This window comes from Falco cherrug, chromosome 8 (assembly GCF_023634085.1).
Source record: "Falco cherrug isolate bFalChe1 chromosome 8, bFalChe1.pri, whole genome shotgun sequence".
NCBI classification, from domain to species: domain Eukaryota; kingdom Metazoa; phylum Chordata; class Aves; order Falconiformes; family Falconidae; genus Falco; species Falco cherrug.
Genome location: NC_073704.1, coordinates 34,990,842 through 35,012,999, shown reverse-complemented (window position 1 = coordinate 35,012,999; position 22,158 = coordinate 34,990,842). Strand labels below are relative to the sequence as shown.

General features: G+C 34.9%; 1 protein-coding gene across 8 annotated transcripts in view; it reads right to left on the bottom strand.

Moving 5' to 3' along the window:
* SLC35F5 (solute carrier family 35 member F5) overlaps positions 1 to 22,158 on the bottom strand; it is a 39,379-nt gene that overhangs the window by 14,562 nt on the left and 2,659 nt on the right. For 5 of the 8 annotated variants that reach the window (XM_027815233.2, XM_055718330.1, XM_055718328.1 and 2 more), the window contains exons 2-14: positions 20,724 to 20,791; positions 18,417 to 18,496; positions 16,480 to 16,543; positions 14,583 to 14,724; positions 13,302 to 13,445; positions 10,962 to 11,024; positions 9,361 to 9,442; positions 7,844 to 8,034; positions 6,091 to 6,172; positions 5,207 to 5,294; positions 4,594 to 4,658; positions 4,114 to 4,218; positions 3,475 to 3,634 (exon numbers count right to left, since the gene is read on the bottom strand). In XM_027815233.2, the coding sequence (XP_027671034.1) occupies positions 3,475 to 3,634; positions 4,114 to 4,218; positions 4,594 to 4,658; positions 5,207 to 5,294; positions 6,091 to 6,172; positions 7,844 to 8,034; positions 9,361 to 9,442; positions 10,962 to 11,024; positions 13,302 to 13,445; positions 14,583 to 14,717 (1,115 nt within the window). In that variant the 5' untranslated portion in view covers positions 14,718 to 14,724; positions 16,480 to 16,543; positions 18,417 to 18,496; positions 20,724 to 20,791. Of the gene's footprint in view, positions 1 to 3,474; positions 3,635 to 4,113; positions 4,219 to 4,593; positions 4,659 to 5,206; positions 5,295 to 6,090; positions 6,173 to 7,843; positions 8,035 to 9,360; positions 9,443 to 10,961; positions 11,025 to 13,301; positions 13,446 to 14,582; positions 14,725 to 16,479; positions 16,544 to 18,416; positions 18,497 to 20,723; positions 20,792 to 21,455; positions 21,783 to 21,834; positions 21,963 to 22,158 lie in introns of those variants that run through there. The other 3 variants (XM_027815239.2, XM_055718332.1, XM_055718329.1) reach the window with 3 other exon arrangements.

Here is a 22,158-nt window from a genome sequence, read left to right as displayed (position 1 = left end):
AAAAATAGTATCAATAACTATAGTCAATAACAATAAAAAGATGTCTTATTTAAAAGACAACTAAATATATCAAACTGCAGAAGATATTTGATCAAGCTTAACTGTTAGCCATTGTTTAAATCATCAAAATTTGAGATACCCACAGTCCATGATAAATCTGTAAAACTGCACAGAAATCTTAAGACTATTGATGTCTTCTGGAATGAGGTTTAATTCCCATACAAACCTTCTGACATGATGGAAAATTCACTACTTCACATGTAGTGACTTCACCTACAAAAATCTGCAGTTTGTTTCCATTTTGAAATACTTGAATACCAGCTTATAGCAATTAAAAGTGGTTTGCCTCAGTCTGGTTAATTAAAAAAGAAAGGTTACTGATGTCTAGAAATCCTACCCAAAAAGCAAAATATTTTTTACACATAGACAAATTCTTAAATTAACAGACTGTGCTTTTTGAATCTCACTCTAAAATGCACCCTTGAAATCATTCTTCAGAGTCTCAATAAGACTTCTTTGCATTCTACAAGTGGTCTCATCATATTTCCTAAGCAGAAACAAAGTTGTTAGACTTCTCTACATCAGTCGCAAAAAGCCATTACAATTTATTTAAATGACAGAACAACAACACTACATGCATACAAAGCAGTACTCAAAAAGCCACAGAAAACTGATCCTTTTTCCCAAATTCTTTGCAAGTCATATTTAATTTGCAAATTACTCATTTACTGAATGAAGTTCTATTATAATAGTAGTAAAAAAAAAACCAAACACAAAACACAAAACTTGACATATACGTAGGACAGACCTAAAAGAACAAGTGAGCTCTTCAGATCTTAGGCATTTCAATATAAACCTAAGGCTCTATAAATAAAACATTACTAGCCTGAACCATTTTGATGCCAAGTGAAGAGCAAAACACCCTATATAAAAAACTGCAATTCCCATTTTACGATCAATCAAGTCAAAAGTTACCAAGCATAGTGTAGGTAAATACTCCTCTATGAAGTAGACTATTCTACCATATGAAGAAAATAAATACAAAGCAGTATCTACTCAATTCAAATCAGTAATATCCCCTACTGAGTTACCCTCGTATTTTAAAGGCATCCAGAATTTATTAAGATAAAGGCAATTTTCATCCTTGGCAAGTACCAAGAACAGTACCAGCAATGTTTTTTTTGGGGAACTGCGATCATTTCCACACAGAACTGATTTTAAAGAAGGAAAAATCTTGTAGTTGCAATTTTTATTAGAATTCTGAACTTTGTTTTTTTACCTACTCGATCTTTATTCTGTAAAAATTAAACAGATGCAGCATCACTGAAATAATATTCATGAAATCTGATTCACTGAAGAAAATGCTATTTTAGTTCACCTCACATAAGCTTGTTAACAGCTTTTAAACACAAAGATTTGAACACACATTTGGAAAACATTTTCTGGAACATGACTTCATGCAGGTATTTCTCTAATTAAACTAGAAGAGCATTCCCAAACTAAGCCATTAGGTCCTCCCATAAGACTGACTTTCAGCCAAGCAAAACCAACAGTTCACATATTTGTAATCCCTTTGCATTGCTCTGTGTCTTTAAAACACAGAAAAATGTACAGAGATGAGAAAGGAACAAAAAGGAAACAAAGCATTTTACATACTCTGCATTTTCGCAAACTTCCTCCCAATATTCTAAGTCCCCTTCTATAGCATAAGAGAATACTTCTGTACCTCTGCACTGCCTGCTTCTGAATTAAGAACCAACCTGGCCACCAGAACACCATTAAGTGAAAAAACAGTACAGAATCAAATAAAAACTTATCAGCAAGTTAAAAAAAAAAAAAGAAAGATTTAATTAAGAATCACATCTATACTATATTATTTAGTTGGCAGTATATTGTTGGTTAAATGGTATTATTTACTTCCCGAGGAAATGTAGAGGACCATACTAGTTATACACTGGACAGGTAAAAGAATGATGTCAGCACAAACTCTGAAAATAGTCCTACTCCAAAATTCTAGGGGAAAGGAACCTGAAATAAAAATAGCTCTTTAATTGACTGAATTATCATTCAGAGTAATTATACAAAGAGTATGTGTATAAAAAAAGTTTGTGCACACCCACGTACTTAACCCGATGCTAGTACTTGATTTTGGGACAAGAGCCAAGTTTGGGGATTTTGTTTTTTGTTTGGTTGGGGGTTTTTTTTTGGCCTATTTGTTTCTTACTTTGCCTATGTTGAAATTGCATTTACCAACTGATACTGTAGTTTAATCTTACAGGATGGCATTAACATCACAAAAATATTCCATCGATAAACAAATTAAATTACAAAGGAACACATGCTGCAATGCATTTATAACTAGGACCGGTATGAGTTTGCCAATAAACAAAAAACGTCATGATTAAATTTCCTAAATAACTTTTAAACTTGATCTGAAAACTAATCACACACAAAAAACGTTTTCATAGAACTCCACCTAGCTCATTTGCTGTAGTATTATTGCAGAATTTAGGATCCTAGATTACCGATGCCTTGTTTCCTCCTGTGAGGTCTTCCAGTCTTTCTACCACAGAGTGAGGAGCCTGAATGCCAAGGGTTTGCAGGAAAAGCTGGCAAAAGCTGACAAACTGCCACACCTATTCCAAATGTACCACTGAAACTGGCATCGTTCAGAGCAACTGTATGGCATTAGATGCATGTCTCTCTTTGGAAACTCTTCCTCAGTGTTTCCAAAATAAAATAGGAGGTTTTAACTTGTAGAATTTTCTGTTACACTCCTATTTTAACCTAATGCTGGCCCAGAATTCTCTCAAGCTGAGAACCCTGACTTACTAGCAGTTCTCTTAGAACACTGTTCTAACAGCCACACAAAGGTTTAAGTCTGCTACAGCTTTTGAGCTGTTGTCTAGAAGTCCTGTGTTCAATCCTCTGTTGCTGATTTATCCAGACTCTCCTATAATTAAGTCACTAAACAAAAGCAGGCTAATTTGCCGACTGCCATATCTTCATGATTAATGCATTCTATTGAGATTTACCTCATTAAGTCTTTGAGGATTTAAACAAAGATGTTATATGGAATACCAGAATCTGACTCATATATATCCAACATACACAAGGCCTTGGAAACACAAGAACTGTTAAAACTGAAATTCATGCTCTCCTATTACTACTGCAACTCTGTACCACAAAGTGTTTTCATCTCAAAATGTTAGTTCTAGAATGAGCTAAGCACGCAGCACCTTAATAAATACTGTGAGACCACATCACCTGCTTTTTAAAGTTAGCTGTTGCTCTTAAATGGGACATTGTGACACGTTATATGATATCCTCTTAACTCAAACTGCACATAGGTATAGGGAAAAAAAAAAAGGAAAAAAAAAAAAGAAAAAGGCAAAACCCCCTACCTTGACAGTTCAACATCTGAACATTTGAGAACACAGGTAAGACAGTTTATGTAAAGTATGTAGTACATACCACAGCCAGAGGAACTCTGACAGAACTGTTCCAATAAGGCCATTAATGACAATGCACATCCATATCAGTTTATTGGGAAACTCAAATGCTTCAAACCCGGTATAGTGAAGCAGGAAAAACCCTGGCCACAGCAGCAACAGATTAAACAGCCCTACAAAACCTGTATATAAAAACAGTTTTAAGTAAATCACAATAAATACCCTTCAAGATAACTAAAATCTCAGCTAAAGTCTGCTACTTTCAACATGCATACATAAAAGCAACAACAAAGCAGTATTTTAAATCTTTCAAAGGAAAGGAATGTAAGAAACTACCTGAAATTCACAAACAACAATTATATCAGGTATTTACCAGTTTGAAATTGGTGGGGGAAAAAAAAAAAGAAAAGAAAAAAATTTCCACTGAGTCACAGGGCTATCTGCATTCCTACAGGTAGTGTTATCTTTCATTGTTAAGATTGCCGACAAGAAACAATTCACACAATCAGTCTCTAAAGTACCCATAACCACGGGAACAATAGGCTTTCTCCTTGGCTTTTCTGAGCCCCTTTACCACTCATATACAGTTCAGTGTCTGAAAGCAAACAATTCAAATCACACACTGAATTAAAACTTTCAATGGAGTTATTTTTAGTCTTACCAAAGAACATTGGTATGTCAAGTTTATCTTCTCTATCTACTTTCCTTTTTATCATTACTATGTACACAGCATACAGCATTGCTCCTACAAGAGACCAAAGGGAACCTGCAAAGATGAAAAAATCCACTCACTTAAAGACATACTAAACATGTTACACTAGGATGAACCTTTCTCAGCATACACCTATTATGAAACTGTCAGAGATAAATTGTTTATTACAGAATCCACTACTATACGAAACGCATGGAAAAATGCAGAAAGCTCAAAAATGTAAATACTTTCCCAATTAAGTTATAACCATAGGTGAAAAAAAAAAAAATAATCATACTGTCCAGTTTCTGAAGTTGCAACTAAAAAGCCAGATTATGAAATGATACACAAGTAAGAAATATATAGCTTCCTATATGACCTGCTGAGTGTTGTCAAAAGATGGTACTCATCACTGCATATTCTAGGATTAAAAAAAAAATAAGTAAATACCTATTGTATCTTTTCCAGAAGATTTCTCAGATCCGGAAAGGTTAACAAGTACCACACCACCAATGCTAGCAAAAAAGAAGAGATGCAAAACGCTACTTAATCTTTTTTTACAAAGACAGAACAAAAAGGGGGAGAAAAATAAAAATACAGTTCTATCTTTAGGTATTTTTAGTTAATCTAAACCTACCTCTGAAAAAGTCAAAAGGAATTATCTATTGCTAAGGCCTCATCTTAAGCTAAAAAAACCCCAACCAATCAACCCCACTTAACTTCCCTGAACAACGCACCAGGCATTAATGAAACAGGCTGACAACACTGAATGTCAAGCCTCTTCCTTATTCCCCATCTACACAAAAATAAAGAAACAAAAGGAAAACATATTTCCAACAGAAACCTCATTAATCTAATTTCCTACAGGAACATGAGATTTGGTAGTTGTTCATGATACGAAGTATTTTAAAAGACTTAATTCACTTGTTCAATTTATTGTGAAAATAGGATTTTTTAATAACTGTATCATATACTGTCACAGATACTATAGGTATAATAGGTAAAGTTGTTCTCTCATTGTGTCAGGGAGTTTTTGACGAAATGTTCCATCCCATTATCTTACCTTAAAATAACAGCTAGTAATTTCGACAGGGTAAACCTATCTCCACTGTTACTGGGAAAGACTGCAGCTAAGATTAAAGTAAAAAGCCCTGCAATAGAAATTAAGAGTTTACACAATCAAGTTTTGCTACTCGTTAGTTCAGAAAACTGCACAGACATTTTCTTCTTTACATTACACATACTTGTTCTAACTACTTGATCTTAGCACCCCTAATTTTAATCGGAGCTATTGCGAAACTAACACCTTGTGATGTGAATCCTCAGATGAGCAAATACATGCTCAACTGACAAAGGCTAGCCATACTAACAAAATAAACTGTAATAATCCTGAAAAAGTCAGTGAAAAAAATCACATAACCGTGCCTTTAAAATTTTTACAAAACAGTAAGTTACTCCTCAAAACATGGGACTGTCACAGAATTTAAATACTTCAAAGCTTAGTTAGAGCCTTGCATAAAACCTCTGAAGCAAGTGATATTCATACTATCTAGGTGGTTTAAGTTCTTTACCCTAAAAACTTTTTTTAAAAAAAAAAACAATAATTAGCAAGAAGACTTTACTCTGAATTGAATCTATTTTGATAAAAATTTATATGATCCTTCCTTCAACCCTATTACACTCCCAATACATCCCTTCAGTACACAGACATAACTGCAGAAGTACACACACACAAACTTGAAAAGCAAAAAGCAGGGGAATGATGAAGATAGCCTAAATCCCTGCAATTACATCATAAAATTTTAAAATGCACATATTCAATGGCTTTAAGCCTTACTATTCCCCCAAAACCACAAGTATATCAATTACACAGTCCACTGCAACCAAAAAAGATTTTTGTTATAAACACCCTTAAAATGCACATCTGGTTGTATAAATAAAACTTACCCGAGGTTGATGACAAAATATTAACTATAGCAACTTGAGTATCTGACAGAGCTTCTTGGTAAGAGAAATTTGCCAAGAACCACTGGGGGAAAAGAAAAATATTTTTGTCATTATATGGATAGCAACAACAGAGTTTAAGTTTCTCAGTGCAATAAAACCCTACTTAAAAGAAAAAAACACAAACCAAAACAACTATTGATCACAAAAAAAAAAAAAAAATAATCAGAACAAGACTTCTACCTCAAATGATTTCTAACTTACATTAAAGTGGCAGGTACATTAAAAGACAGGCAAAATTAGAACTGGCCCAAAACAACCACATGCAACTACACTGAATGCATTTAATACATGTTTAATAATGAAATAACATACTTCAGAACTTTAATTAAATAATTAAAATGACATTATAACAGCTATTCCATAGTAACTAAGAGTACTTATAAATTGTTTTGCAACTGCTTCAAGATGATAACTAGACAAGGGCCACAAAGTAATTTCAGAGATGCATGGGGCATTAGTCAGCCTAATGCATTTGATTTTTTTTTAGGAGTACTTAAACCTGGCACACGTATCCACCTTCAAAAACAAGCATCACATACATTCAGTACCTCAAAAATATTTTGGAAGGATTCATGTCTGTTAATTCCTCCACAAAGGAATAAAATGGCAAGCATTTTATCATCTCTTGATTGATATCTCATTAATAAGATCTCAGATATATCCTCGGGGAAGTTACCACTTTTTAAAGTCTTAGGTGGAAATATTTATATGGCCCAGGGAGAAATAGATATACATGCCAGTAGTATCAGCATCCATGAATAGCATAACAAGGACATGAGGACACTAGCCTAGAAAATCTGCATGTGTATATATACAGAAATATACCCAGACACACAAAATTGTAAATTATTTTTTAAAAAGCAACTTCATCCATCCAAAATCACTAGTGAGCAGTTTATTATTCTCTTGCTGCTGTGCGCACATTCTTTATGTATACACACAGAAAAGTACATCACCATTTTCTGTTCCATGCATCAACTGACTAATAATATTATTATTGTTGTTGTTTTAAATGTTTGAAGAGCACTACTTGAGGAAAAGCAGTGGTGGGTCCACATTACATATAAGCTATTCAGCAGTACCAGTGAAGCTACTTCTGGAAAATCTATTACTGATCTGCTCTCTACATTTTTAGTGTCTCTCAAAAATCATGCCACCATCATCTCCCTCTCCCTCTAGAACTGAGGCATCATGCAGAAACATCAGCAACCAACAGATTCATAAGTAAATCTCGCAGCCCTCAATGGAGCTGAATGACAATTAATATCTTCTCTTCATACTACTGGAGGGCACAATGTGCCAGAGTGAGGCATGAGATGGTATTCTTTCTGTGATGGCCCAAGAAGTAGTCACAGTGACATTTACCCATTTCGTGCAGTCTCACTGCAGCCATCAACAGCCTGTATACATTTTTCAGTACCAAATGTACCCAACACTGGACAACATGGCACAAAAGCACAGCATATCTTACAACTGACCTTACAGTTAACTACACACTGAGGACCTCTTTTTATTAACCTCCCTTTAAGAAGATGCACCTTCATGTCCAGCACATGACGAAAGTTTTACTTTTTACAGTATATTTGTAAAACGAGGCATAAAGAATACAAGACATCTCAATACTGTTTCACCATGACTATACAAGTTTTAATTGCATCTATACTTAAGTTTTCTGAAAGAATGGGGCACATACCACAAAGCAAAAGAAAAAGCTAATTTTTGCTACTTGAGTTGCAGTGAGTTTTCCTACAGTTTTTAATATTGATTCCTGCTCCTTAACCGTTGGATATGACATGCGAGACAACTTTGCTTCTAACGCATGGCTCGATGGGAGTTGTCGAATCTCCATAATATTACTGAACCTTACACGAGGCTTTTTGGGAGCTTAAGAAGAGAAGAAAAGAGAAAAAAAAAAAGAAAAAAAAAGCTGCATATTATTATTAAACTTTTCAAGTCAACACAATATGCAAATAAAACTATGTCTTCCCAATACAGGATTGATTACAGCACTTCACAAATGACAGGTTTTTATTGAAATAGAAGACATGCCATTATTTTTATAAACTAGTATTTTGCTATTTGATAGGCCACTAATAAGAAAAATACAATTACTGTTTTCAATCAGTCCATTTGAAAACCCACAAAAACCTCACTGAAAAGCACCATCCCTCTTCCCTGTCAAAAAAATCCACACAAGGTAACACACCAAATTTTTAGGTAGGACTTATTCTGTATTGATGAATATTACAGATAAGATTTTCTTTCATTTTTTAATAGTCAAAACAGCCAAAAACTGCACACAATTATACGTAACTACAAGGACAGTGTTTCACTCAGAGGATGACAGTGTCCAACAGACCTCAAAGCTTAGCAGAGATCGTAAGGTCACTTGCTCATTTGAAATCCACCCTCTGACTAATCTTGCAAACCAGGATCAGATTTTAAGGGTATTCTAAATATCATTAGTTTCCTATGTAAAGAAAACATTACACACTACATATAAATATTAGCCTAATTCAAGATGAAACAATACCCAATTTCCTAAAAAAAGTAAGGGGAAAAAGCTGCAGCTCAAACAACCCTAAAGTGACTGATGCACTTTATCACAGGACAGCAGAGCCTACCAAAGCAGTTCCTAACACATTATCTAGAAATTAACAAAAAGACTTTGCCTTTTATAAGCAGGGACTCTTTTGCTGAGGATCAGATAATTGGATTCTTTGACAGCCAACTTTCCTGTAATTGCCTGGGACAGTTAGGCCTGTTTCAGCTACTATCACAAGATAGTGAGGCTTAAATAAAATCAGAATGCACATAGACTATTAAAATTCTTACTTTGACTGCTTTGCTCCTGCTCTAAAAAGGACAATAGCTTGTTTTTCCAGAGGCTGACTCACTGCTGCTGGTCATACAAGCCCAGAAGGAAAGAATCACAAGTACTGAACCCAGTTGGTCCCTTGAGATAAACATAGGCTGGATCTGTAGTGACCAAGAAAGGTAAACTGAACGATAGGCCTATGTTTTCTCTACCTGAAAGTAAATATATCAGACTGCAATTCATGCAATGAGAGATTTAAGGAAGAAAAAAAGAAAAAAAAAACGGGGGCGGGGTGTAAGTCCTGCAGCATGACAGCAGTTATACCAACAAAGAGGGAAGTAATTCTTTCACCAAAGAACTACCATTTCAGCATTCCAAAAGTCTTTACTCACTTTTCTCTGCATCACTATTATTACTGCCATTTTTTTCAGTTGGCAAATCATGAAACTTTACAGGAACATATAAAGGTTCACTCTGAAATGAATCAGTATAAGTAAAGATACAGTTAAGCAGGATATTTAAATTATAAGCAGTAGAATTAATTTAGCAAATTAGAAAACTAAAAAAAGAAAAGCTTGGTGAATATTATGAGAATCAAATTTAACAAAGTGGTTTTGCACACAGTGGATCAGCTTGTCAAAAATATTCATACATAATCTATATTTTATGTTAAACATATTGATAAAGTGCAGTACTCAAAAGTAACTGCACTTTGTGTACATCACCACAAACACAAAACTCATCCCCAGAAAATTCAAACCTACCGATTCCAAATTTTAAAATAACTCATCAAAATCCAAGATGTGTCATTAGATCTAGATTCTGTGCAAATGATAAACTAGAAATACAAAATACAGAATACATATACCAAAACGAATACAGTCATTTTCCTCCCAAGACCCTAAAAGCTCATGAACTAGAACCAAAAGTCAAAAACCTGGGTAAGGCACTCCAATACATAAGCCACTTCACAGAAGTTTTGTGTAGAACAAATCTAACAGAAGTTTTAAGCTGGTCGTTTAAATTAAATTAATAAACTGTAAGAACAAAGTAATAAAAAAGATCTGCTAGCTGCATTTTATTAGTGTCCTTGTTTAGGACCAGAACTTTTGTGGACGTTTAAAATAATGCAAAATTGTCCATCGTTAACAATGAATCCTGCTTCTAGAGTCAGATGATCTTAATGAATAGAGCAGACTAAGATTTTATACTTTAATGTAGGTAAATAAAGTTTGGGGGTTGGGGGGTGCGTGGAGGATGAAATTATGAGTACTTCTGAAAAAAAAAAAAAAATCTCACTTCAACTCCCCATTCAGTATAAAACACCCATATGACAGTTTGTCAATCCTCAGTTGCCTCCCCCTATTCTATTACAAATATGGTGCAAACTTAAAATGTTCCGTATTTTGGATACATTTCTGCATGTAGCTTCTGATTTAGGTATGCAGATTACATAGCCATCTCTGATCAACAAGGGCATAACAGTCACTTATGGATGATGAAAACCACCACAGAAATGTCATTTGGCAATGCAACTTAGCAGTTGATTCAGTAAACAGTAGTCACTCCATCCACTGGAAGGAAGAAGGCAGTCCATTTGTCTTTCAAAATGCAGGATCACAGTATACAACATACTCAACTAACTGAATGATTCCGTTGTGGGTATTAGTCTTGAAAACTGTTTGGCTTTACCACTAGCTCTCCACATTTTGCTTTGGCAGCTACTGAGCTGAATTTGTAACTGTTTCCTTTGCACAACATAAATATTTCTTTCACAAACTACCACAGAAACACTCCAGTGTTTTACTGAGCTGAGAACCTGCATTTCTCATAATAAGCAACATCATTATTTGCAGCACTTATTAGTAATGTGTAAGTTAGCAATCCCCTCTGCAAAAAAACATTAAAGACCACCATATTTTTACAACAGTAAGTCAGGATAATGGTGTCATGTTACTGTAAAGCATTGACCTTCACAAATTAAGGCACTTACCAGAGAACAGTTTACAGTGTTATCTGTTGTACAAGCAGCAAAATAACCTTCAGCATCTGCAAACTAATTACAGAATTTTAAATGTAATAATCTATCAAGGTAGAGTTATTAATAACTGATTTTTTTAAGAAAATAAGTTGTTTAATGCTTTCTTCCATAATTCTATCATAACGCCCTCTCTCCTGCCAGCCCTCCTCCTGAATAAACAAGAGAGCTTACAAGTTCAGTAAATTATTTCAATAATTCCTTGTACCTCTTGGAGAACCCCACTGAATTCAACTACCCAGGTATCAATGCAGGACCAGGCTGTTAAAATGCCAAAACTTGTTAAGTTCAGTCTGAGTGAGACTTTCTTCGCTAAATTATTGTGCATACATTATTAACAACAATCTTCTTGGTTCTTCGTTTTATTGAGGCAAAGTCCCTTTGCATAAATGCCTGGACCTCTGCCTTAGTTTCAACAAGGCTTAAGTTAGGGTGAGGTCAAGTATCATTTTTCCTCTTCCTTTCTGCATCTTAACAAGCACTACTACCTGACCTGCAGCTTGCTCCTCTACCACGCTGGTAAGAAATCTACTAAACAAAGCCTCTAATGTGGAAGAGGGATGAAAAGTAATGTTTACCTAAGCAATGATTATTGAAATAAAAATATACAAATATGAAAATTTTGTTCCAGATTAACAAACACAAACACAAGACATTTTGAAGGCACTTGTAATAATTATACAGTTTAATATTTAACTAAACTCCTTAGGGGAAAATAAATAAAGAATCTAACCGCACAGTACTTTTTTCTGTGCTGTTCTTCTGAAATATCCTATTATCAGAAGTAATGGCTACTTCCTACAAATAATTTAAAAAATTACTTTTCATAGGAAAAGAAAGAAAAAATAATGAGGTTCCAGTAGTGGTGTCATGAGTGCCACCCACAAAATGTATCAGATGGAGCACTCTTATTCATTGCTGTCCAGTTAATACAAGTTCATATTATATCTTTTTTTGACATAGCACTGCACAAGATTCAGTTGGTCAATATAAACACTACAATTCACGCTAGCCAACAGCCCTTTATTCTTACTAATGGAGTAATTTGGGCTGTATAATTGCTCTGTAGAACTAATCACCCTTTAGTGCTTTCATCATCCTTCTTTGCCATTATTGCCAGTAAAGGATCTGTAAAATTGTTTATTTCCCCATTATCTTATGAAGATCCTCAACAACATGAAGTCTAACACATGCTGTAGTATGCACAGACATTTGCTATTAAAAGCTGACTCCAATAAAAATTTTTTGAAGATATCAGCCGGCTCTAGATGTTCTACATGTTTAACATGATTCTTTTTTTAAAACCAAAAGGTTTCGGTTTTGGGGGTTGTGGGTTTTTGTTCTTTGTGGTATACTTTTTTAAAATAAAAATCACTTGGCTTAACGTCATGTAACACTTAAATTGAAGTATGTTACGCCTACAGCTGTCACTATCAGTGAAGTCTAATATACCCACAAGATCTGAAGTCAGTTCCCTTCAATGCAAGCTATCTTCTATAATGACATGTTGATTAACAGCATGTTCTTGGACCACATTTTTTGTTATTTTAATGCAAGATTAATATCAGACCAAATGGTTTACTGCTTCCCGAGTCCTGCTGTTCAGCATTCTGAAACACTGGCACAGAACAAGTGCTCTTCCCAGAATCTCTTAATTTCCTTGGAAAAAAGTATTTCTGTATTATGACAATGATTTTAGACTCTTAACAGAAACTGCTCAGCTCTTGAATGGGCAACTGAAGGTCACTTATGCATAAAGGCTATAAAAATACAATATTAACAACAAAACCATAATTCTACCACCTTTCCTAAATGTAACTTTAAAACCCACAAAACCTCTTAACAAACTGGTCATAGTTCTGCCAGAGACAAAAAGAGTCCATAATAAAAATCAACTACAAAGTTTAAATACCAATTCCATTGGTTACAGATGCTGGGGAAGTAAAAGGGAACCAACAGCCAATAGTGACAAGTCTCACAAGCTCTTCTTAAAAAGATTTATCCTCTGCAACTGTCCAAGATAACAGTACCAGGCTAGATGGTCCAATGGTCTGGCCCAGTAGCACATTTCTTATGATTCTTGACACATTTCATAGTGCGTTTTCCTTTCTTTTCTTCCGCTCACAAGACTATTACGATTGCCGTGTCTTCCCATGCAGTGATTCAGTTTATAATTGCTTTTCTGAAAGCAGTTTCACAACTATGTAAACTCTGCTTTTCTCTAGTCCCTGTTTTAAGTTTTTTCTGTAGAAATTTCAACAAATATAAAAACATTTACAGAGTTAAAATACTTACAAAAGCTGCATGCCTTCCACGAAACCCACGAGTACACTGTTGCCTCCATGGTTTCCAAACAATAAATCCCAAGAGGTATAGAACAAACATGGATGTTTTTGCAAACGTACTGAAAAAAGGTTTGTTGTACTTTGTAAAAACATACTGTGGAAAGAAAATAATTGCAGTGTCCAAAATTACCAGTTAGGTGAGAATTCACAAAACGAATGAACAGGTTAAAATACATAGTCCGGAACAGTCTGGTTCTCAAAATGGCAGAGCTGTGAGTATTGGCATGTATGACCAAAAGACACAAGTGGCCCTACCCATTCTGGGCTAAGTGGCTAAGCTACCCTAAACACCTACAAGAAGGCACTGAGTCATTTTGTGAGATACAATGCCATGGGAGAAAATATACTTATTACTTGTATCTAATCAAGCAACATACTGATATGCCACTGAACTCAAACTGGACTGAAAATACATTTACATACAAATATTTTCTAAATGAAAGACCACTTTTATATGCAATAGCATAGTAATCACAAATTAGATTACTTTAAGCAACATTTCAGTAGCAATAGTGATTCCACCAGCTCATTGGAAAAAACATTTTATTAATGTAATAGCATGTTAAGCACAAACATTTTTAATTGCTTAGTTTCAAAACTGATACAGAACATAACTTAATGGCAGTTCAGACACCTGAATTTTACAAGAATGCATTAAAAAAAAATCCATTTCTGTTGCTAAAGCTCTGTTTTAAGTCCTAAAACTTAACACCAAGTAAATGCCAGATCAGTTTTCAAGACAGTGATTACATGAACTAAATTATTACAAACATGTCTGCAATTACAGGGCTTAAACTCCATGACCAAAGTTCTTTGGTCCTAGACTTCTAGATATTCTGAACAATATTCTACCATACCACCTAGCCTGCAATGTTACAGCTCATTTGCTACTTCTTGGGAAACATATGGGCATCATTTTAATCAAGATGGCAGTAAAAGAATGAATTCCCTAATTACAGTACATAGTTACGAGCTTATGTTGTTTAATTTTAAAGTCATCAATAACACCTTCTGTCTTGAAAGCAAAAGCTGCTCAGTCGAGCTTGTTTGTAACTTTTAGAGGATACAGGTTAGTTCACCAACCTAAAGGATCTAGTCTTCCCCGTACTGAAGAGGTAGTTAAATACTACACTAGAACACTCACTGAATGTTTGAGTGACCATGTTTTCTGCTGCATCTTTCTCTTAAATAGGGTTTTATCTTCCTTTAAGATGCATGGAACAATACTTACAGAAGTGAGTTCTGAAGAGGCAACCCATATCACGTCAACAAGGAGAAGAATGACAATTCCTAGAGCCATTCGCCTACGCTGAGTGGATGAACTGCTCTGGGAGCTCATTCGATTCATGATAAAAACCCACACCATTTGTAACCTATTCAAGATTAATAAAGGAATAAAACCCAAAAGATCACATTAGATGGTGACATACACAAAAAAAACCCCAAACAAACAAAAAAAAAACCCAAACCACCAAACAGTGGGGGCAATGAAAGGAACCCAATATGCCAGGAAACACATGCTTATGTTTGTTAAAAAGCTGATCTTTGACAGGTCTGGCATGAGATTTTCACAGACATTAGGAGCAATCAGAAAGTAAATCTCAACTTTTCAAGAATTTATCAACTGTTCTACCACCAAAGTAAGCAAAAGTAGGTAAAACATACAATGCCTTTTTGGAATTTCTAAGCTACTAATTCTGCAAAATTTGAAACCACTATGTTTTGGTAAATTCAGATACTCTAAGCTGACAGTAGAAATTGGTTTGACGCGTTGTGTCAAATACAATTCTACTACACGTAGTGAGAAACATGTTTAAACTTCAGCATTCAACAAACATTTCCAAAGACACAGCAACACATTTGGGTAAGTTATGATCCCTCAAAGCACAAAGTTATTCAAGGAAGAAAAAACCAAACCTCTAAATAATACAGGCATGTACCAATTCTAGTGAAAACCTATCAAACTGAGAGTAAGCATACAATATACACAACAGGAAGCTTTGCCTATTAAAAAACCCACAAAACACTGACAATTATTTTGACCATGCCCCAGTATGTTACATATAGGAGTAATTAATTAAGGACACCTCATATTCTGAGAGTCAAAACTATAGCAGTAAACTAGCTTTAAGCCTGTCATCTAGAACAAAAGTCATGCAGACTTGCCAGAAATTTTGACACACACAAACCTATTTTCTTTTTCCTGTACATACCTCACAGCTCCTAGAAGTCTTTGTTCAAGACAGTAATAGAAAGGTGTCAATTTAAGCAATTCTAGTGAATTACTAGAATAGCACAGCTGGGTTTAAATGCTTACAGCCAACTACTTTTACATAATGGAAGAGTCAGAGTATACTGCTCAGCAGAAAATTCTGAATATATGGCTTGAGCTGCACAAATTTATATTAGGAAGACGACTATTTGCAGTTAAAACATTAACATTTATGTGGGAGATGAGCACTACAGCAGTAGGTAAACAGATCATAACCAGCTGTTCCTTTACTCTCAGTAGGCAGAGTATTTCTGCTTTATTCAATGCACAGAGTAAACACAAGAGAATAGAACTGATACTGTTTAGGTTGGCCAATAAAGTGGTACATTGTGACTTTAGAGGGCTTCACTTTGCACAGCTTGCACTGAAAATAAGTATTAACATTACTGAAAACACTAAAGCTATGTTAAGAGATCACTAAAATACTTTGCAAAAAATAAGAAAGGCATGGCAAAAAAGCTTTTTAAAATGTTGCTTGTGTTTTAACTCAAAAAAATTACAAGATCCACTGGATCTACTCCAAACAAGTGCTAATCACGAGCATACCAGACCTACATGTGTACTTCTATCCACTAATGCTACTTAGAAGGGGATTCAAATTTGTGATACAGCTTTCTGACTGTCCATTAGGAGACCTATATTTAGGAAAACCTTCAATTTTATGATTAAATTCAAATACAACTGAGACTGACATCTCAATTATCAGTCTACATATAGTAGACCCATTTACACACTCTCTAACAAACCACAGTAAAATATGTATATGGTAGTTCTATGATTAATGTTAATTTATTTATGTATGTATTTTAAGAACCAATTTATTAAGAAATAATTTGTTACAGATTACATAACATACCTTGCTAGAGAACTTCTCAAGGAGTCAGAATCTCATTCAACTCTACGGAGCAGCTCCTGACTCTCTAGTAAACAGAGGTGATATGCTTCACTAGTACAGTTTGGTGAATTTAAACTATACTTTGTTTTTTCCACACATGTGAACATACAAACATTTACTGTCTTTTCATTATTTACAAATCATTTATGAAAGACAGTGCTATGAAGTCTTCAGTGAGGAAGCTGTATTTCTTTTTCCAGACTAGCCTGTTCCTCAAACTACTGATTTACATGCCTAGATACACACCAAGTGCATTTGAGATCACTGCACCATTTCCTGCCTTTGACTCCTGCCTCTCCTTTGCAATACAGTCTCTGCCATGTTTATATCTTGACATTTTTTCCTCCATTTCTCAAAGGGCTTCCTTCCAAAGAAAAATCAACAGGCAAAGATCCTGAAGTAAAATTAAACCACTAGATCTATGCTGATATATTCCACGTGTGGGCATCAGTTCTGGATAATTATTCTGCTTTTCTGATAAAATGGTGAGACTGACAAAAGAAAGCACAAATCTGTAAGCAGGGAAGGGCAAAGTTATGAAAGACTCTGCACTGAATTGCAGTTTTTATTCGATACGGAATGAAGGGGAAAACATTTGCTCTTGAAGAGAGAATAAATAGGGATATTACCTTAAACCTGTGTAAGCTAACAGAAAAGCTTTCATGCTTGAAACCTTGTAAGGGTTTTTTTTGTTTGTTTTTATGAATTGATCTTATAGATACCACATATTATACTCTACAAACTTTGCCTTCATTTTATTATGACTAATAACCTACAAGCCATTACATTAAGCTATATTACACGTAGCCTGCAAATTGCTCATGTGTTTGCATAATATGCAGTAAAAAATGGAAGCTAGGCATAAAAGAGTTCCAAAGGAGCTAGAAGGAAGAAATCTCATTCCTTGTCAGGCTACAGTGCAACAAACGAACAGTGCTAAGGTATTCCAGAAATGGAAACCACTCCAGCATTTCACCAGTTATATGCTGCAGGTAGGAGGGGGAGAGGTAGCTGGAGACAGGAAGGAATCACAGCAGCCTGATCAGTTTGACATCTCTACATCAAATGCTCCCACTCCTAACTCCTCTGTTCTCATAACAAACTACTTCAAAGCATATACCACGTATACACTGTGAATAGATCGTGCACAGGTATTGTGCATATTCTGTAGTTGCTTAATATTATACTCAAGTAACCTAGATTAGGCTTGTACAAATCTCTTGCTTTAAGATCCCTCAGCAGGAGGGAAGTAAAGGATGAGTATCTAGTACATCTTAGCTAAGAGGCTACATATGAAGTTACTCAGACTGTAAGTACATGTTGCACCATTTCTTTTTTACCTGTGATAAGTTGATTTTAAAATTCTAATTAAACAGCCCATACTTACATCTTCAAGTTGAAGATTTTTACATGTTACAGTAATAGCAGCTATTACTTTCTCATCTGACTACAAAGTGTCTATTTAACATTTCTGTGTGCCTAATATACCCCTTTGCTTGGTTCTTCCATAACAAGAAAAAAAGCTTAACAAAGAAGGGTGACTACAAAGTCTTCATCATGCAGCACGATGCACCTTCAAGCTAGTAGCTGACTAAAAAATTACAAAGCAGCAATACCAAAATGCCTGTAATGTTCAGCAGAAAAACAAAACCCTGTTGAAACCCACACTGTAAGTCTTAAGACAGAATTAAAACCTGTAAAACTTCACACAGAATGCAAAGATATAAACTATCTAAACACTTACTGACAAATAAAACACTTATTAACAAAACACCCGTATTCATGAACTTGTAATGAAACACAATTTCACATATTTCTTTGCATTTGGTTTCTGTACATTGATGGTAATATGCTCTGATAAAAATGAACACAAAGAACAGGATTTTTCTTATACATACCTTTCACAATAACTGTAAAAAACAAACAAAAAATGCTGACTAACAAACTTCACACATCATGTCAAAGTGAAGATAGTCTCCTAAAAAGAAAAAAAACACAAACAAAACCAACCGAAGTTTAAAAAACTCTGTGTGTGTATATATTATGCACTTATCTTTGCAAAACATCTTCTAAAATCTTGAGTTCCACAAGTATCTGCCACAGCCCAAGTCGTAAATGTTAGGGGCATACAGATAACAGAATCTGAAGAATCAGTCCACATAACAAATACTAGCAGGACAGCACTGAATTACAGGGCAACAGGATCATTCACTATTTTTGTTATTTCAAAGAACATGATCCCTTTCTTATTAAATGGATATAAGAGGTTCACATGAGGAAGAAGAACCCGATGATGTTAAGTTCTCATTTTTTGAGCTAGGCAGAGAAAGGCCCTATTTCTTAAGCCTACATTCTTAGGCAAAGAATTTAAGTATTAGAATTAGGAAGGTAGTGGAAGAGCATATAGGCTTCTTGTCCTTAAAATAATCTAGAAAGGTAAGACATCGCCATGTTACTTCTTGTGGAAGCCCAGTATCTTTACTTAATTTGATCCATGTATTATTACTGTATATAAAAAAAAAAAACAACACCCACCAAACCAACAAAAAACTTACATAAAACTTTTTTTAAATTTAAACTCAGATCCTATAAAGGCATTCAATAAAACCCACTTTTAAATTGTAACATAAGGAAAGAAACATCATACATAAGGGCCTTTGGAAAAAATATTATACTAAACCAACCGGAGGCGCATCTAATCTGCAACTATTTGCGAATCCAGATGTTGGCAAGTATGCGGCACTCCAAAAGAAGGCACAACAAAACTGGAACTGACAACCAAGAATAATAAAGCTGTAAGTTTTATTGTTTGGAAGAACTGGATTTTTTTTCTTTTCTTATTCATACGAAACCTTGTTAAGCTCTGCTTTAGGGATATCCTGTATCAACAGGAGTCGTACCCTGTATTAACAAGTCACATATTTGTGTGCAGAACAGAGGTAGCGGTAAGGGCAAAATGAAATGTTTACCCTAAATGTTGCCTTTGATTACCTGTCAACCATGACTGAATGTTTATAAACTGTGACTAGGAGGCAAAACTTAAACTGATGCTTTTCAGCTACTGCAAATTAGATTAAGAGGTAGACTATAAAGAGGGACCACAGAAGCCTATGATTCAGCCCCCACTGAACTCGTCAAGATTTACACACTGCTTAGCATCCAGCAAGTTCAAGCTCTTTACCACAGTTTACCAAATGACTGCAGCTGGTTAAAAAAAATAATAATTTGAAGATGTAGTTTTAAGACACATGCATGTGGTTATCCATCTTCTATACAAAGCCTATGCTCACTGTTGATCCTGAACTCCTACTTAGTTCAGCGCCCTCACATACAAACAATATCTGCTGGTCGTATTTTTCTTACACTACCAACTTAATTAAGATCAGTATCTCAGATAACCAAGACTTAAACCAGAAGGCTTCTATCCATACAAAGCTCAGTTTGTGTGTGCCTAATTTATGCACCCAAAAGAACTGAGAATATAGCAATAAAAAAAATACATAGAAAGCAAAAGAGATTCTTAAAAATTCTTCTCTTCGTGCACAGTAAACCAAGTATCATTAAGGGAAAGATACTATTTAGTTGCTTGCTTTCAGCTCCTACTTAATCCATATAATTATATTCAAGTAACCAGCTACAGAACTTGTACCTAAATTCAGTTATTACGCAGGGCATATATCCTACCCTCTATCAGCATGCAAGATCTGCTGTGGGCTGTAGTCCTGACTGGAGCTGATTACACAGAACCCTGTTCAATGCTTATTACCAATAATCAACCCATTTTAGGACAAAGATAAAAGTTTAGCATATTAATATAGCATCTGACACCTAAAATGAAAACTGTACAGACACTTCTGAGAACATGCCTTTATCCTTACAAAATGTTTCATTCATCATATGCACAGAATTAGGATAAATTTAAGCCACCAGAAGATGTTTAGGCTGAAATAGAAATGATGGTTTAGAAGTAAATACCGTATTCTACTCTATTAAATACAATAGAAACTTCAGCATATGTTTGCTACATATTTGTTTGTTTCATTATTAGGAAATAAATATGCTTTCCACATGGTGTAACTTTAAGTATACCAGTTGAAATTTGACATTTGAATGAATATTCTTTAAAAGGCATTTCTTAATATCATTATAATTTTCAGCAAATAGCATGGAGATAATATTAAGTCTTTTTCTTTTATTTCATTTACCATTTTAACAGTGTTAGAGTTGATGCTGTCATCTTGTGGAACCATCTTTCAGCCAGTTACATGAAAATCTGCAAAAAAACATGAAAAAATATACTTAACTTTCCTTGTCGTAACATTATTTTGGTTTTAAAATGTTACAGTATCCTCGGTCACTTAAGCTGAGTCAATACTTTATTACACACAAAAAAGGTAAGAAATGGTCTTACTATGTAGTCTACAATCTAAGTCCACATAGTTACTACACTAAAGCCAAAAGGCTCAATAGCCTGTCCAGCTCTACTGTTCTGAACACGCAGTAAGTAACTTCTAAGAACAGGATGTATAACTCCATCATGGATACTTGACGCACAATCTTATTCCTACATCACTATATGTTTCTCTGTGCAGATCATCACTTCTTTCGTATTAAAAGTCCCACCCTAAAAGAGAAACTCATACGAAGTTCACAAAACATGAAAGAGCTTTGTACTATATTGACAGTCAGGGAAGAGAACATTATAAGTAAAAGAACTGCCAGATCATTACAAAACAGGAGCATCACTTCTAGCTGATCTAAAAGAAAACATCATCCCATCCCACCCCACCCCACTCAAAAAAAAAAGTACATAATAACAAGAACAAGAGATCCAGAACAGCAGCTCAGTCACAAACCATCATGCAAGCAAAGCAACTTGAAATTCTTCCTTGTATTTACTTAAGATTATTTCACATACAATTTGAAAGACAACATACCAAGATAAGGTTTGCACACAGAAGAAATGGGTTTAGTTTTTCCAGTTATACCAGCTGTTCCAATAATACAAGTTCTGGGATGCAACCCCCTCCCTTTAACATGTACTGTCATCAGGTGATTTTCATGTCTTATTTGATTACTTTCAAGATAAGATAAACAGAGACACTACTTTGACTCAACTAGAGAAAAGGTGAAACTGACAGACATTTTACACCCATTCTTCTAAATCTGGAAATGTACATGAAAGCAACATTAGTTTAAAGACAACTCTAACCTCTACTCAACTTCTAAGGGGTATCACATACAAAAGCAAAAGCAAGAATCTTCAGAAGAGATGGAAAGGTGAGTGTTATGCAATTACATGACAAGCAGACTCACTACAGCCCTGTAATTTTTACTCAAGGAAAGTTTCCTGTAGAATCTAGTGAAGCAAATGACCCCAAAAAAGAAACAAAAGCCAAGTTTTTCATTTCAGTACCGAGTACTGCAAGTAGAGATCACTGCTCCTAGAAAATAAAAAGTTATAAAAGATCTAAATTTGCATAGAAAACACATTAATTTTAGCACCAAAATAAGATAATTTAGCTTAACATAAAGAGATGTTTTAGGAATGTGGCAGTGTACAATGTAACAGTATCAAACCGTCAGGGCACAGCTGGATCTCCGTAAGGAACACTTCAAAGTTTCCTATTCAGCACTTAC